This window comes from Rhipicephalus sanguineus, chromosome 1 (genome assembly GCF_013339695.2).
Source record: "Rhipicephalus sanguineus isolate Rsan-2018 chromosome 1, BIME_Rsan_1.4, whole genome shotgun sequence".
Taxonomy (NCBI): Eukaryota; Metazoa; Arthropoda; class Arachnida; order Ixodida; family Ixodidae; genus Rhipicephalus; species Rhipicephalus sanguineus.
Genome location: NC_051176.1, coordinates 189,781,474 through 189,800,006, shown reverse-complemented (window position 1 = coordinate 189,800,006; position 18,533 = coordinate 189,781,474). Strand labels below are relative to the sequence as shown.

Here is an 18,533-nt window from a genome sequence, read left to right as displayed (position 1 = left end):
AATTATCATCATCATGAACCGGCACACACTCCATCATCACGCAAGAATTCTGTACATATGGTTAACAAAAGAAGCTTAAACGTGTCCACCAGCTCTGCTGTGACCCAGCCTTGCACGACTTAGTGCAAGCTGCGCTAATTTTTTTTTCTTTTCAATATTTGATCATCACACCTGCGTTCATGGCCAGGCCAATACCTGCAATAATCATGATGGCTCATCACTACTCAAATGCCACATAACTGATTACATTGGCAATGCCTGCCACAGAGCGCAGACTACAGCCATGAACCAGCTGGAAGAATAATTCCCCCCAAATCTATACAACCCACGGCATCTAGAGCTCTTGTCTACAATAAGGGGCCCGAGGAGCCCCTCACAGAAATTCTTTGCCATATAGTAATTTCACCCTCGAAAAAATGACACCGCACATTCTCACAACACTGCTGAAGTTGTCCTCCAAACCACATCATCTTCACTATCAACGCCTGATGAGCAGTGCACCAAGATCGCAAGTCTTCTGCGGTACTGGTACCAAAGGCAGTACTTACTCACGTTGGACATGCTTTCACTTACACCCAGCCTTACTAAGCTCGCCGCTTCTCAGCAAGAATGCTTATATAATGCTTCCGTTTACCACTGCCAAAGCATGCAGTCATTCAGTCACTCTCAATTGTATGATGTCCCCTGTCCTAGCTCTGGACATTCACAGGTGGCAAGGCACATACTGGCCCACCTGTTCTGAGCGTGTTTCCGTGGCAACACATCGATAAGAAAGGTACAGCTGTGCCAGCTACTGTGCCTCGTCACAGCGCCAGTGTCTATCCTGTGATGACCTGGACCATGCCCTATCAACCCTAGATTGTAATTTCTTTACATGACTCTACATGGTGCACAGTTTCATAACTGCACTGCAGAAGACTACGTGTCCCCAGAGTCCCAGACTGCAGGCTGCTACAGTGCCACGGCCAACTATGATGATTTTGTAGATGACAAATGACACAAAATACTTCAAATCATACACAATACAGGCCTTACAGCAGACACAGAGCAAGTGTACATCACAATTTCAAAAATGGAAAAATTGTCTGGAGTATACAAAATGTTCCAAGCAAAACTGGAAGGCAGTGCCACTGGTTTGCTGGCCTCACATCCCAATTTAACATTTATTATTGTGCTTGCTTTCTAAATGAAAAGATGGTAAAGCTTAAACACTTTTTTGTTTGTTTGTTTAGAGCACGGTGTAAGAAAAATAATTTAGGTGTGGACACTCTCCGCCCGCCGTCAAGGAGAGCGCGTCCAGATAATGTTCGCCTTTAATACATGCGCCGGCCGCAGTTTCGTGGGGGGCGCTGCGACATGGGGGCTTAAGAAACCTATTGCGACGAGGCGAACGCGCGTTTTTCTTCATTTTTTTTTCACCTCATTGCATTTTTTCACGGCGATTTTTCATACGGCCACGGTGTAAACGGCGCACCCGACGCACATAGCGTCCCTAACAGCGTTGCGTACGTAAAAGCGCGGCGTCTTGCTTAGAGCTCGTGAGCAGTCTTACTGCTCGCTGACTTCTCACGTGCGCAACGCCGTTACGGACGCTACGCACGCAGCTCGTCTTCTATAGTACATGCGCCGGCCGCGGTTGCGTGGGAGGCGCTGCGACATGGGGGCCGAGAGGAGGAAAGAGGCGAACATTATGTGGACGCGCCGTCAGGCGGAGTGTCCACACCTAAATTATTTTTCTTACACCGTGGTTTAGAGAGTATGATGACAAGACATGCAAAGTGTGCACCTAACTAAGCATAGCAAACAGTGTGTCTCAGTATCTTCTGCCTGATATCACACCTCACGATGCTCTGGTCAGTTAGGAAAACACTCACTCCTAGAGCAAGTTAATGCTTAGGGTACTTTCATGGTAGTTAAAACACTGCCAAGAGCAAATGAAAATGACAGGCTCAACCTGTGCTGCAGGGTCTCTGAAAAGTGGTTGCCAGTGTTTAAGTAAAAAGAACATGCTGTTACACACAGGGAAAAGGTTTGAGAAAAAATTCCTTACTCATGTCGCAGTTCCATCTCTGCCCACTCACACCACACGTGAGCAAGGTCTTCCACTTTTGTAAAAGGCACTTGGGTTGCTTTTTCAAAAATGATTCGAGCCTTCCCAAAAAAATAGAAACAGGCATAATTAGACACAGACTACTACACAACTGATGTCTGAATGCTCCTCCAGTTGGAAGTTAATGCTGCTATGAAGGAAAGTCAAGATGTGACATTAATTTTAGTTCTAAAAGCCGTGAAAGTACAACACGGTGGTCTTCAATGATCCACAAAACCTCCTCCTTAAAATATCACACATGTGAACCAATGCTTCAGCTATGAATGCTGGCTACTACAACAAAAAGGATACTCTGTACTGCATGCTCTGCGACTTAAGACTGCCCAACAACACAAGTGGGACCTCAGGAAATTATTTGTCATCAGTATAAAGAAGGGTACAAGGATGCTTTCATACTCTTTTAAACACCAATACAGAACATTTTACTATATCTTGTTCTCGGACAAGCTGGGTGATATTTGTCGAATGTCGTGCAATTACAAGCAACACACAGAACAGGGAACTGGACCCCATGAGCACAATGTGGCATCTGGTCATATGTCCTGCATTTGTTTTACAGTCACTTACTGGGGGCAAAGGGTGCCTGAATGATCACCTTTTTGCCCCTAGAATGAAGGTGAAAAAGATCATGCATGCAAGCACGCCAGCACAATGTATTGAGCACTATACCACCGCCACAGTTGTGCATTTCGTGCCGGCCGTGCCATGCATCAGACCCGATTTGGTATTTTTGCCATTGCCAAGCATCAAGCACAAATAGCCATAGAAGTAGTTTTAGTAAATGCAACAAGCTTTCGCTTATCTTGCAACAGACTGCAGTCATTCAGGAAATGGAGGTTGCCAACAAGGCTAGAATCTTCCAAGCGATCTCGATCAATGAGAAAAAGGGTGTCTCGCTGCTCGTTTCAGGTTATCATGGAGCTCACTCTCCATGATCCTGGATTCAAAAGAAGCTGTTCTGGACTCCTGAAGAATAGCATAAAACCCCAGCCTAGTAAAAGCAATCGGAACTGTCAGGTGCTTTTAGTGGAAGTTGTTTTCATAAGTGAAATGCTGACACAAGGAGCCAACAGAGTTATTTTTTTTTTTTCTGGAGCTGTTCATTGTTACTTGCTGCATGGAGACCAGCAGTATAAAATTAAGTCAGTGTTCTGTGGTAAAGCCAACTTACAAAAGTCTTGCTCAAACAATCTACAGCAGCGACCAAAATTCACAATGTCATATTCGATTTTGCTCAATTCGGACGTAAGCGTGCGCAATGCCCTAAAACAGAAAACATGGCCACCAAAAACAGACGTGCTATAATTCAAGTTGTTGCCTTGCCTTTATGCGATTTTGAGAGAAGTCCTTTTCTTTTTGCAGTGTGTGATGGCTTTCAATGTCGCGTATTCATCGGACTGAGTGGAGAGTAAGTGATCAGTTCAGTGAGCATAAGGTGGTACTACACCACTCTGGGCAACACCCAAAGTTTTCATGGCAAGCCACAGCAGCAGAATGGGCGTGACAGCTTTGCTTAACACCTATTAGTAAGTTAATAGCACAATGCATTGGAGCTGCCTTTCTTTTAGCTTTATGCATGCCGTACGGACACTGGGAAGAGGACTTCACCAGTACCACGTCGTGGTGACCGGATCCCAGCTTCAACAATAGGTTGGCAAAATAAATGGAGCTCACTCAGACTCACTCAATAAATATGTTTTTCACTTTGGACTCACTTGGACTCAGACACACGGAACTTTTCCTCAACCGGGCTCACTCGGATTCAGGCTCACGAAAAGTTTCCTCAACCAGGTTCACTCAGACTCCGATTCACCAAAGTTTTCCTCAACCGGACTCACTCAGACACACGAAAAGTTTTGTCAACCGGACTAACTCGGAACCAGACTCACCAAAATATAACTCAGCTGGACTCGCTCGGACTCAGACTCGCCAAAATTCCGTCTTATTCTTTTTCTTCTCAGTCGATGTATTGATGCTCTCCCGTCCCCCAACGATAGCTTTCTGCTTCTAACGGGGTGCATGTCACATGGTGCCTTCAGGATCGAAGGCATTGCAAGCTTTCTGCGCCTCACCTGCTTTTGCACAGCCTCCTTGATCAGCTCACCTTTGACCAAGCAACAATGTCATGTGAAGACATCATGTGACGACAGTCACATGATGACGTATCATGATGTCACCCCGTGATGATAATTTATTGTATCACTCATGTTGACGCCAACAGTCAATTGTCACATTTGATGGGGCATCTAAGGCTTGAGTAAATAATATAAGAGGCGACTAGCTTTTCGATAATCGAGCCCACTACCCTTGGAACTTGGTGGAACCATGCCCTAGTAGGTGGCCTGGTTGTGCCTCAGTAATGTTTCGAATAATAGAAATGCTATGTTTGCTTTTAGTAAATGTCACGCATTTGTGAAGTGATTTCAGATATCTCTGGAAAGATATTCTTCGAAACTGGCTAAGAACCAGTCACTGCGGTCAATATAATATCGGCTTTCTCTCACAAACAATGGAGGAAGGTAATACGAGTACCACGGTGAACATAGCTGCGCACAACGATGGGAAAGGGGGGGGGGGGCTGCACCTCCTAGTACCCCATCTTTGCACTGCGTTCTGATCACAAGGGCTTCAGTGGGAGGGTGTTGGGAGAGGGGGGTACTGTGGTGAAACTTGCCCTTCCCCTCACCCTAATGGAGAACCCTGCACACAAGGCAAGAAGCAGTGTGCATAGGTGAGCAGCGATAAGAGCCGTTGTGTCCCTGGGGATGGTCGCAGCTTGCTGCAGACCATGTAGAAATTTGTTGCTTTCAAAGGATCCCAAGTGGTCAAATTCAAGCTAAATTGAAAAATGCCATGTTGAAAGGTGAGAACGTGGATTTGGCTTCTGTGTGATCGTACGAGTCTCCAGAAAGGACAGGAATGTTCATTTTTAGGGCTGCACGGAACACCGCAACACAAGACAAAGGATATCGCAGGACAAGGTGCCGATCTAACAACTGAAAAGTTTACTACAAACAAGAACGAATAAATACGCAAAACAACACATGTATACATGCCCATTGCCATTCACATGAGCAAAAATGTTCTAAATCACCTTTTTTGGATACAAATACAGAGTTTTGTGTTGCGGGCTCCAAGCGCCAGGGGTGTCAAGCTCTTGCATTATTTTGCACTCTCCCTGCATTCTTCTGTTCGCCAGATGCCCGCAAGGGGTGTACAAAGAACGCAAGAGCTTGGAAATGCAAGTCACTCGGATATACCCAGAACTAAAGCTAATATACTTTGAGCCTGAGCAAAGCAGCTGCCATCGAGTTTTTTGCAGTGTGGACTGGGCGAGCACAATGACGAAGGATGGGAGGGGGGGGGGGGGGGGCATCCAAATTGCTTCGGTGAACACCATTTGAATAGAAAGGTATGTGAAGAGGAAAGAAAAAAAAAATAGCAAAAAATGAGTGTTGCTGCGTTGTACGTTTTATCAGTGTGGGCTGAACTGCTGGCGTGCTCGGAACATGGCAACGATATCCCCTAATGCGATTCAAGTATTCGAAGAAGTCATCCAAGTTTAAAAGCTCATGGAATTGCCGAGAGGAAACAGAATTCCTTGATCACATTACAGCTTGCAGCTATTTGTTTTTGCGAGTGACAAAACGTCGCATATAGCGCGGACAATGCGTTTCTATTCCCCTTCCTTTTTGGAATCCACCCGTGACACCTTTCCAGACACTACGTGCGCAAGCTACTACTATATCTTGCCACATGAAATGATACAGCCGCTGTTCAAATGGTAGTGAATGATGCAACAGTCACCGACGCTGTGTGTCGTTCGCCACAAGTATTCATGGGAAAACTGAAGCAGCACCGGCAGACACTTGTCACACATCTGTCACACATTTGTCAAAACATACTGCACAGCACGCTTCCATGCCCTCCTACTGCCATGATGGTTTACTTATTGCGCCACCTATAGGCCTCAGACATTGCGAATTAGACCAAAGACAGAACAACGGAATGGGCGAGAATTATTTTGCTTTGCCACTGTCTTTAGTATTGTGGTTCGCTCTGTGTTGATCTCTCCTCTGAAGAAAGATCACGTTAATCTTCGTCCCGCCGCTATGCCATCGTTTTGTGACATGCATTAGGATAAATTGCTGTTTGCACTTTGTCACACTTTGTTAACGGAAAGGCAGTTTCTTAGCGCTGGTGTAGACGAGGACACATAGGAAGAGACACTAGACGCATGGACGCTGAATTGCCTTTTGTAGAAAGCATAGAATTGCCTTTTGGTCATATTTTCAATGCTCTAATATCTCACATAACCGGTGCATTTTGTGGCTCCATTTGATTTTGTACCTTCAATTACGAGTTATCAATAGTTGCTGACCAGTAACCACATTTTTAATAAAAGACATGCGAGGTATTCATCAACAACTTTCCGTGAAATAGTACCGGCGTCACCCCCCCCTCCCCACTTCCCGCATCACTGACTCATTTCAACGATGAGCTGGTGTATGTATGCCAGTGCGTGTAAAGAGGTGTGCACAGACGTGAGTCACTGGTAGTGAGCGTGAGAGGACATAAGGTTGATAGTAACGCTAAAGATAAGTAGACAGGACGAGGCGCACGCACGTGTGAAGGACAAACTGTTGGTCTAGTTTGTCTTGTATAGCTTGTGCGGACAATTATCCCAGCAAAAGGACGTACAGACAGATGAAGACAAGCGCTTGATTTCTAATGTTTGCTTTCTGTCTGTGTGCATGCTTTTCTTGCGCCATTTGCAGACATCGGCTATGAAGGTCTGTTGCGTGAGAATGAACCTGAGTTTTGTGAAAGTGAACGTGAGTTCAGATGCGACTAGTGTGAGTGCTTATAAGTTATGGCAAATGGCAGAATGAGTTACTTGACTGTCAGGTAGAGGGCATTGTATCCTTTGAGTACGGTGCACAGGTAAACGCAGGACAGTATTGTGCCGTGACCACGACCATGACAGGTGAATATTAGGGCTGGAATCACAGTGAGGACCGGTGCTCTTCCTTATCCTCTATGCCAGCGAACTCTACCGACAGGCAGCTCATGTGCCTCCATGTCAAACGCCAAAAAAAAAAATTGAAAAAAAGTAGTTTTGTTCTATATTTTGTACAAACGGTACCATATGTATACACCTTAACCTGAAGTTCTCCGAATGCATTAAACAGACGTGTTCATTTACACATGCTACCGAATAAATTTTCAAAAAAGTTTAAAAGTTCAATATCACAAAAAATTTTGCACAGGGGGACTCATTCGGGCTCAGACTCACATAAATTTTCCTCAACCGGACTCGTTTGGACTCAGACTCACAAAAACTTTCCTCGAACGGACTCACTCGGACTCAGACCCACGAATATTTTCATCAACCAAACTAGCACAGACTCAGACTTACCAAAACTTTCCTCAAATAGACTCACACAAACTCAGATTCGCGAAATTTTTCGTCAATCAGGTTCACTCGGACTCAGACTCACTGAAATTTTCAAGCAGACTCACTCGGACTCGGACTCACCAAAATATAACTCATACCCCCGTCACACAAGCCAGTGCACTTTAAGGGAGTGCACTTCACCGCTAGCATCTTTTGTACGCTGTCACACAGGAACGCTTGGTGACACTCGCTGCAAAGTGCACTTGCCGTCGAGTGCATTCGACAAACTCACTTCGCTGCGACAGGGTGTCTAGCCTCGGTAGCAGTAGCTCGAGAATAAGTAAGTTATTATCAGAAGCTGAGATCATAGTATTTTTTAAACTATTGTTTTCATTATTAGGAATATTGTATTGCATTAAAACATACCATATCATAAAAAAAACTACTTTTCTATCCTCGCTCTCTGGCAGTTTACAGCAACAGCCACCAGGGGCAATGCCCAGCACACGCCGTGTCCTAATGGCTGCATCCGCTGCGTCTGTACCTAAAGTTTATTTTAAGGGCTGCTTATAGTTATAACACATTATTACTTAATAAGCATTGCCTGAAATAACAAATATCTGTTGTGTTATTTAATTGCACATTGCCATTAGCATCATTTCCAATGTACATTTCCCTTCTGTAGCAGCGCGCTTCCAAAGTGACATTCTGGAGGCATAAGTGCACTCACTCAAAATGACACTAAATTTGCCAGTGTGATCGGGGTATCAGCTGGACTCACTAGAACACAGACTCATGGCACGATCTGAGTCTGAGTGAGTTGACTCATGAGTGAGTTTGCTGACCGGTTCAACAAAACTGAACTCTTTATTGAAATATAGTTAATTTCATACTTCCATATTACTTTAACATTCCTGTACCACCTTCTGTGTAAAAGAAATGAATGAAAAAGTTGAATTTCAGCATAAGTAAACTGCTGATTTTGCCGACTTCATTAAATCATAGTTCAACTGTATGTGTGATAACAGCAGTCATATACCTTGGTAATAATTATTTTCTAGAGACTAGCGCATTCCTTAAGCATTCCTTTTGTGTGTACAGGAGCAGTGCTAAATACTCACATCTTCAATCTGATCATTTTCTTCATAAAACTTGGCAAATGACACCCATAAGACATTCAGTTTCCCAGTGGCCAGCTTGGGGTCGATGGTTTGGACAGCCTCCGTGAAAGTGTTGATTATCTGATGTCCCAATGAAAAGAAGAAATTCAAGACATTATAAGGAATATAAACAGTAAATCTTATTGGATGACACATACCAGATAGATGCAGCCTAGAAAAAGTTTACCAAAAGTTTTATTTACCTCTCTAGGCTTTCCTTCAAAAAGCTTAACTCTCTTCAGCCACTCATGAACATTGTGTGGATTTTGTCGCAGCAACACACTACAACATAGACAGAAATGCAGATAAATGTGAATCATGCAGATAAATGTGTATCAACCAGCCTGCTTCAAGAAAAAGCTTTAACAATTCAACAGACCTGTTCAGCAGGAGTGGTCTTCGATCCATAAGATCCTCAAAGCGTGCCAGACGCAGTTCAAGTTCAAGGTCACCTAACCAAGTGATGCAGCACAAAGAACAGTTTGACACTTGCCACTGTACATAAAATCTGCACTTTATGCATCAACAATACAAATATTCAGTACAAATTGCACAGTCATCATCAATTTATATCAACGTTAATTATGCCACAAAAAGTTGTTCATCGACTGTATAAAAATGGGTGGGAAAAGTTCCAGCCTTCTATACACTGCCATTGTAATGAAATCTGTCACACCTAACACAGCGAAAACGGCAGATCAAAAACCAGTTGTCTGAGGCAAATAGCTCCTGGAGAAATAGTGCTGACACCTCCTAGAGCAACTAGCAAGACAAGCCTGTTGTTACCTAACTAGGGTATGGGTCCGAGCCAGCTGGTAAGTTTAAATATTAGGAATGGTAAAGCGCACTAAGACAAAGACAACGAAAGCAAAAAGAACACACAGAGTGCTGTGCGTGTCCTCTTTCTTTTTGTGTCAGTGTCTTAGTGAACTTTACCACTCTGTCAATACCCATTGCCCTCACAGCTCTGTCACTTTTTTTCTTTCCTTTTATTTCCTTCCTGAGCAGATCATTTTTCCATTCGCATCGCTATCCTTTTAAAAGCCACTGACAACAAGCTTCTGAGAAAAGTGAATGAAACTAAAAGTTAAATTAAAAAGAGTAAAATTAACATGGCAGTAATTGTAGTGCTTCTGCTGGTTATAAGCAGCTCATACATACAGTAAAAGCTAGTTAATTTGACCCTCGTTAATTCGGAAAATCAGATAATTCGGACATGCTTCCTGGTCTTGGCCAGCATATGCATTGTTTAGTGGCATCAAACTGTCCTTAAAGGGACCCTGAAACGGTTTTGACGATTTTCTACGAACACATTGGGCCAGTATAGCGAGTCCTAAGGATTATTTACAGACTGATTTAAGCTCTGTGCGTAAACTGTGTAATTTATTACAAGGCTTTATTTCTCCGACCACAGCGACTCAGCCAAACGCATTTTCAAACCGCCCACTTTCAGAGCGCGTCGTCTAGGAAGCGCGACGTCACGTAGGCGGCTGATCTGATTGGATATGTCAAGTCCACGTCACTGAACCTCCTGTGGGCAGCAAGCGTCGTCTGCCTGTGTTACAACGTGCTCCGTGTTGACGTGAGCTGAGCGACAGTGTTTATCTCGAGGTTTCTTTTCTTGGACACAATGAATTGCCCTAGCCGTGTTGTGTACCACATATTTAGCAATTGGTGACTTGTAAAGCTGCGACATCGTGCGATGTTTGTGAGGCATCTGCCGAGCAGGATCCCTTCAGCTCATCACTGCAAGGAGCGTCGCGCTCTCGCTATCCGTTCAATGGCACGATCCACGTGTCTGCGGCTGTAACTTCACCCCTGAAGACACAACCACATTGCCAGAGTTTACGCTTATCGGTGATCGTTCTCGAATTCTTTTCGTTTGTCCGCATGCTTTTGCAGGTTGTCGCCGTACAGGAGAATAAAATAGGATCGGCTGGTAGTGTGGTGGCACCTGCCGGAGCAGATATCAACCACTCCACGAGCTTCGTCTTTGTTGCCAGACGGCGTGCTGCCGAGCACACTGGGCCTCAGAGATTGTGCGCAACCTATCGGCGCGCAATATCGGAGGCCATGACTGGGCGAAGCTCAAACCGTTGAGTGCGCTGCGTATCGCTGGCGATGCCAGCGTGTCTGTGAGTTGAGGGTGCAAGGCAGTGGTGAGGAGGAGGGTATAGATATAATTGTCCGTAGCGGCCTTGCTACACAGTGCGTCACTTAATTTCTGGTGCGAATGATTTGGGGACGCTCTTGCCTAAACACTGACAAAACTTCAAGAAACCGTTTCAGGGTCCCTTTAATTCGGTCACATTTCGCCACAACCCAGTTAATTCGGCCGGTGCGAAGCGGCGCAAAAGAGCGAAAACGGCGTTCACAGACAACCAAAACGAGGCAGCGTTGTCCGCATGGCTATCTTCATCAGTTAGTGTCCACAACTTTGTCCAAATGCAGGTACGGCAAACAATAGCTTCGTTTTAACTTGATACAATGCGCGTGCAATGTCACAAAACTCAAACATGGCAGAAGCTGTTGAACATGAGCTTTCAGCCACAGTCGGCACGCTGACATAAAACTCGTTTGCTACATCGCGATAGACGATCTATCAGTTGTCGGTCATTTTACCTGCGGAAAAACTATTGTCATGTGCGCGTGGTGGTGGTGGTGGTGGCGGCGGCGGTACTTAACGAGGGAGAGGTGCACAGCACGTTTCTGGGCTAATTAGGAAGTCTGGCGCCATGGTTGCACTCAGAACGAAGTTGCAGAATGACGAAAATTGAGGCTTTTACACTGCTCTCATGGAAAATAAGTACAGTATTAACTATTCATCAAGAAAATCAAAGTGAATTGACGTAACAGACATTTGTTTATTGTTTTGTTGATAATTTCGATAACTTGGCATTCAGTTAATTCAGACATTTTCTGCTGTCCCGTAAAATCCGAATTAACGAGCTTTTACAGTACTTTAAAACTGATATAATACAGCTTTCGCAAAGCAGACTGTGAGCATGATACAGTGAAATGAATCACTGATGTAGTTGGTATGCATTCACCTTCATTACTTAGCAAGAGCAACAAAAGAAGCAACAGGACAAGGCACTTTTGTCCAGTTGTTTCTTGTGTCTTGTCCTTTGTTGACGTTAATAGGTTTTGAAGCATGATACAGCAATCGTGCTCTGGCATAGAACGAGTAACACTTTAAATCTGTCAAAGAATAAAATGTCAGGGCCAAGCTATGGGCGTCACCAAACCAGGGACGATGACTTGTATCCACTTCAATAGTTTATTTTCTACGTACACCTTGATTTGAACCTTATTCTTATTTTATGAAAAAAATTTGATAAAAAATGCAGCAAACATTCACAACATGAAAAAGAAAAACAAAAGTGGGCCTGAGCTGAATGCGATAAAACATCTCTTATAAGACTAAATATTAAAAAATTGCACTTACTTTCTTCACTGGGCTTTGTTTTGCTAGTTTCTTCCATTTTAGCACAGAGAACACTTTCTTCAAACTGGGCATAGGCATCAAAAACCTAGAAAATTTTGAAATTATTTTTTATAATGCAGTGTTTACCAGAATAGCCCACTTCATAAAAGTTGCACGTACTTGCACAATATGCTCTCTGGCATATGTTGTTATAGTTTCATACTACACACAGCTTAACTCACTGCTGTCACTATGTAATGAGTATGACCATTATTTGCACAAAATTTCTTTAAGCACAAATTTTTTCCTGGGACACAGTCCAAGGAGCATAATACTTGAGCTAAACAGTAGGGCATTTTATAATAGGTACCCTATTAAGTTTGGTAGCAAAAACAGGAAGAAACTTTAGGCTTTTAGTTCCAGTTACTGTCTCAGTGGGCTAAGCTTTTAAAACTGACACTGATGGGATCTGTCCACATACCTGAGTAAAGTCCCGAACAGTCAGTACAGTCTGTATTGCTTCTTCATAAATGTCTCTTGCCTGTTAAACAAAAAATAAATAGTAAACTTAAACATCTCAAGAAATTTCTGTTATTTGCACTGAGCAAAGTGACCTTAGCTGTCACTTGAAACCTGACTTGTACATATGACAGCAAGAGAGTAACGGATTACGATTACAATTCCTACCTCAGTCAAGATGTAACCAATTACAGCTACCAATTCTGAGACATGAATGTGCACGATCATGAGGGTCGACGATCTTTTACTATTTCATGCATAAAAAAAAAACTTTATATCATATTCTGGAGGACCAAAATGTTAGCATCTTACTAGACTCTGCTGCTAAGTAATTTCTTAGAAAAGGGCCGAAGTCTAGAGGCAACTGAAGCTTATTATCAATAGCAATAGGGGATATTCATAATGCTTGGTGCTCCAGCAACACTGGGCGCGTCCATTTCTTGTGGGGCGCCATCACGGAATCATCTGCTAGCGTCTCCATAAGGATAGGCCACGGAGAAGCTGAGCCGCAGTCATTGGCGAACCTTTCGAACCAAGAAAATGCGACTGTTGCGTTCATCATCCAGCACCGAACGGTCAGAGGACCTCACTGTGCTGCCACAAATTGACGAGAACTCAATATCGGAGCTCTGTGCACTTAAAGACTAATCCGGACAGCAGCTACAAGAGGTGCACCGCTTCGCAAAGCCGAACTGCTGTTCTCTAGTGGCGTGCGCTTCCGATCTGAGGAAGGCGTTCAAGAAAAGTGTTCGTTGCAGAGGTGTGACTGTCAAACTTCTAGGTTACTTTGCACTGCATACATGTCCATTGTATTTCCCACTGTGATTTTATACAAGCGTCATAAACATTCATCAGATATCGACACCACGTTGTTTCTGCGCGACCTGTGCAACACTGTGCTCCTTTCCTCAGCTCATTTGTTTATCCACAATCTCTACACCCTCCGCAGTAGCGTGTGTTGTAGTTTTTTCTAAATCAACAAGGCATGGACGTGTGCATGAGCTGTGCGCGGCAAACCAAACAAAAATACCGATCGCACCGCCCGAGTAATGCTCTTTTACTGCACACTGGTTGTAATATAATAATTGTTGGGGTTTAACGTCCCAAAAACGATATGACTATGAGAGACACTGCAGTGGAAGACTCGGGAAATTTTGACCACCTGGAGTTCTTTAATGTACACCTAAATCTAAGTACACAGGCCTCCAGCATTTTCACCTCCATCGAAAATACGGCCGCCACGGCCAGGATTCGATCCCGTGACCTGCGGGTCAGCATTCGGACACCTTAACCACTAGACCGCCGTGACGGGCTGCACACTGGTTGTTTATAACGTTTTGTGGTCGTCATCTATTGCCATGGTCGTAATTTATTGTCGTTCTGGTTTTCTAGAATGCTATACGTGCGCGTTCATAGATGAGTGTGATGATCTACCGAACAAACAGCTCCATCTACTGTACGGCTCCGTAACTCAACTCCGTAATCAATAACAGTTCTTGCAGTCTACATGGAGAGACTAATATAATAATTATTGTTGGAGTTTTACATCAAAAAAACCAGATTGTCCTTATGAGAGACACTACAGTGAAGGGCAGGCCCGTAGCCAGGAATTTCTTTCGGGGGGGGGGGGGGGGGGCACTTGCCGAAAGCCTTGACTATTTGAGAAAAACGCCTATTTTCATTATTTATTTTCGGTAAAACATCATGTATCATAAAAATTTCGGCCCCCCCCCCCCCCCCCCCCCCCCCGGCTACGGGCCTAAATCTAACCACAAGGGCCTCTATTTTGCTTCCATCAAAATGTGCCTGCAGGAACCAGCATTCGATCCTGCAACCTCAGAGTCAGCAGTCAAGCTCCATAATGACTAGACCACCGCGATGGGTATACATGGAGAGACCAATTCAAATGGAGACTCATCTAAATGACTCTGGTATAATGCTGCTGTTGCACAGATGGCTGGGTTCTTGAACAAGCACATGAAGAAGGTTACCTATATGAAACAGTTATCTATCACTGAGTTAACATGTCTAGCCTTTATGCAGTCTATTAATTCATTGTCTCAATTTAGACAACAGCAATTTATTATTTCACCAATCTCAACATGTTTGTATTCTTTCAAAATGATGCATGATGCTGTAGCCTTTAACTCAACAAGCAATGCACTTCACACTATTTTAATCTATGATGTGCTGCTCTCCTTTATATCATTACTTTCAACCAGACGTAATCCTGCCATGTTGTTTGATATTGAATGGTAATTTTTCTCTAACATTCTCATTCGACCCAGCTAAAAATTTTCACTTTTTTTTTCGGACATCCGTATAAATTTCTACTGTTTTGCCCTTTCTCAGTATGATTAACAGCTTGAAAGAGGCATGTCGAAGAACCACACACGCTTGCCATGCAACAAAGTGCTCAAAAGATGACCGTGTTTATGAGTACGCCAGCTGCAACTGTTTTCACTAGAGTTTGCTACATTTATGTAAAAATATAATTCACTGTTTCCAATCTGCCAACGTGCTAATTTCAAATGGAAAATTACAAAATACAAGTCCTGATGAATTTATACAAGTGCAGTCACTCGGGCAGTGCTGTCTCCAGTGTTTCAGCTTAGCACATTTAAATCAAAAGTCCTGTGCAACATGTCGAAAGTAAAGTTTACTCTGCCGAACTGGTTTTTGAACCCCATCAGTGTTGCAAACCAATTTCTAAACCACTGCAGTTTCTTCCTCTGAAGTGGAATGGAATGTGTTGGAACCAATAATGATAGTGTCTAGGATTTTACATGCCAAAACCACAATATGATTATGAGGCATGCCGTAGTGGAGAGCTGCAGATAATTTCGGCCATTTGGGGTTCTTTAACATGCACCGACATCGCACAGCACATGGGCCTCTAGCATTTCACTTCCACCTAAATGCAACCACCATGGCTGGGATCTAACCTCTGTTTTCCAGGTAAGCAGCAGAGCTAAACCAGAACTGAACAAATATATACATATTTTTTTTCTATTAAACACCCTGATGATGGAGTTATCTATATTTCTTATATTACCTCTGCATGCACAAAAAAACACTAGAGATAAATGAGGCCAATACACATGGCATATTTTTACATAATCTACAGAAAATGAACCAGTGTTGCACCAGTGTTTGCACCAACGTTGACATGCACGAGGGCACAAACATGATGGCATGCTCACATGTTCAAAAGGGGTCCCTTGGTCTTGTTTGATATGCATGTGTGTGATCATGGTTCAAGCACAGACAACTGCACAAGCTGTCAATAGCTTAGACAAGTCAGCTAAGCTATAGAGAGGTAGAATTTTTACAAAAGGCAAACTAAATGGATTGTTTGGCTCTTCGGCCAAGCCTTTGCACTTCCAACCTTTTTAGGGGGTGGGGGGGGGTGAGGTGAGCACATGAGAAGTCAATTGCACAATTTGCATTGCAATATTAAACTTTCATTCGTACATGTGCAGCTCTGCCAGCACCCTTGCACACATCAATACTTTACAAATCTCCCAAATTTTGAGGTCCCCAGGTTGGCAGGCATATATACATATACCTACAAACAATGTCCCCTATACTTTCCGTGGGATTATTGTCTGTTAGCTCTCATTAATATTATGTCTAACAACAAAAAGCGACCCCTTAAAAGTAATCTTCTTTCCTTCATTCATAGCGAGGGTCTCGTTCTGGCAGACTTGGTGCCTTGATGTGAGTGAGTGAGGGATTATTGATCAGCTGCCAGCTCGTAAAAAGATCACGTGCTACGTGACACCTACGTGCAGAAAAAGAGTGCTCCACACTTGCCGCTATGGCTGCGATGGGCACTGACTAACACTCCTATGTTTAAATGCACATATGTACCCCATAAAGTGGACGGGAGGATGACTGCCGCCGTAGCTCAGTGGTAGAGCATCGGACGCGTTTGTCGAAGGTTGTAGGTTCGGTGCCTGCCGGCAGCAAGTTATCTTTTCGTCCACTTTACTTTCTTCACATTTATATCCTAATTACTACAAATAACATCCCCTATACTTTCCGTGCCATTATTGTCTGTTAGTTCTCATTAATATTATGTCTAACAACGAAAAACGAGCCCTTAAAAGTAATCTTCTTTCCTATATATATATGTATTAGTCGAAGGAGTGGTTGCCGTATAAGTATGAGAGGTGGCACTTCAAGATAACTTCATTTATTACGTCGACGTTACCGTCACAGCCTGATCTTTATCAAGACAAAATTTTCATTTTTATTCCCGTGCTTATATACACACCAAATGAAAGGGGAAGAAGAAAGAGAGAGAAGGAGCGGGAGGGGGAAAAGTTTGCTTAGGTGTTATCAGGAGGGAGGACCAGGAGTAACACGCTGCCGCCGACAGCGGAGCGCTTCGCGACTTATGCGTCGGCTATTACTGATTGTTAAACGTCGTCGCTCTATTCCGTCTTGGAGGGCTGGACGAAGAGCCGGCTCAAGTGAAAAACAGCCGGTGTGCAATTCAAACCGGCTGATTGAAAAAAGGGGTTAAAGTGGATGCAGCTGCAGACGCGGCATCGAAAAGTGGGTGTCGGTGAGCTCTGTTGCCACAGCGTATTGTCCTTTGCCCAAAAGGACAATACACCATGGCAACAGAGCTTTTCCTCAATTGCTACAATTTTCCTCATGCTTTAAGCGCTGTACCTTCCTCCATTTTCTCCTTTCCCTCTCTTTGCTTTCACCGTAATTCATTCTCTCCTGCGCTTCACATTCACTCTCTTTCACCCTCTCCTGTGTGATTGTAAGCCATCTAAACCACGTAACATTTTCTGAAGCTCCCCTTACCCAATGCCCTCTTTGGGCCTGTATTTTCAATAAATGAATAAACAAACAAATCGTTCGCTCAGTTACACTGACATTAAATGCACAAACGGGCACTTAAGGAGCTGTACTCTAAGGCCAGTGAGAAATCAGGGTTCTTGCTGTTTGCAATCCATATTTGGGATCACCCTTTTAACTGTTGCAAATTACAGTCATAAATCATACCTCGACAAAAGTGTAAGCTTCAGGGAGGTCTAACTTGACTGGACAAATTCAGGGTACAAAAATGAGGAACTTTTTAGATTTTTACCCGAGAGCAAAGGAACTTAAAAAGCTCCTGTAGAAAATGTGCAATATGATCAGCCAGCTCACTGCTTCTGTATAAAATGTCATCCGAGTTTGCCAATGTTCTTTGGCTGCAGAGCACCCAACAATAAAAATAAACTAATTACACATACTCTCTCAAACAATCCAGCACGGATATAATAGTCAGCCAAGGAATTCCAAAGCTGGCCAATCTGGTCTGTGTAACGGCGAAGTCCACCTCGAATAATGGCGTCCACTTTGAGTGAGTGCACCTTATCAGGGTTCTTGGAAATCATTTCGCACAACTCATTCCAGAGCTGAAACAGAAAAGAATGTTTTAAAAGTCTAATAGAGACCATGAAATTATATGCAAAATGTTCACAGAATAAAACAAGTTATCAAAACATTAAAGGGGTAATGATCCAGTTTTCCAAGTAATCATCGAATGACCTCAGTACCGGGGTTTATTGCCTCACGAATCAATTGCCGCAAAAATTTCTCAAGTCCGTCAAGACCGAGCGAAGTTACAGGTATTTGTTGCATGCTTTAAGCGCTTTCTCTCTTTTGTCCCAACAAGTGCGCTGGAAGCTACATGGGGAGGGATGGCATGGGGGAAAAAGTTGTGTCGGCGCACGTCATGACCTTGAGTGCACACGATGAAATACAGTTGCTCTCTTCTGTTACGATTCCTGTGCATGCTAATGTGGCTACTGTGTAATGTTAGTAGACTGAGGAGCACATCACCGGCACATGGTGTCACCCTGTGGCAAGAAGCGCATCTGATCCAAACGCCGCCCATGATTTATGTTGGCT

At 43.6% G+C, this 18,533-nt stretch overlaps 1 protein-coding gene across 1 annotated transcript in view; it reads right to left on the bottom strand.

Moving 5' to 3' along the window:
* Positions 1 to 18,533, bottom strand: part of LOC119404154 (pre-mRNA-splicing factor syf1 homolog) — a 71,162-nt gene that overhangs the window by 45,050 nt on the left and 7,579 nt on the right. The window contains exons 6-12 of the mRNA XM_037670748.2: positions 17,873 to 18,037; positions 12,577 to 12,636; positions 12,117 to 12,201; positions 9,048 to 9,120; positions 8,872 to 8,950; positions 8,630 to 8,749; positions 2,051 to 2,151 (exon numbers count right to left, since the gene is read on the bottom strand). Coding sequence (XP_037526676.1) covers positions 2,051 to 2,151; positions 8,630 to 8,749; positions 8,872 to 8,950; positions 9,048 to 9,120; positions 12,117 to 12,201; positions 12,577 to 12,636; positions 17,873 to 18,037 — 683 coding nt within the window. The remainder of the gene's footprint in view (positions 1 to 2,050; positions 2,152 to 8,629; positions 8,750 to 8,871; positions 8,951 to 9,047; positions 9,121 to 12,116; positions 12,202 to 12,576; positions 12,637 to 17,872; positions 18,038 to 18,533) is intronic.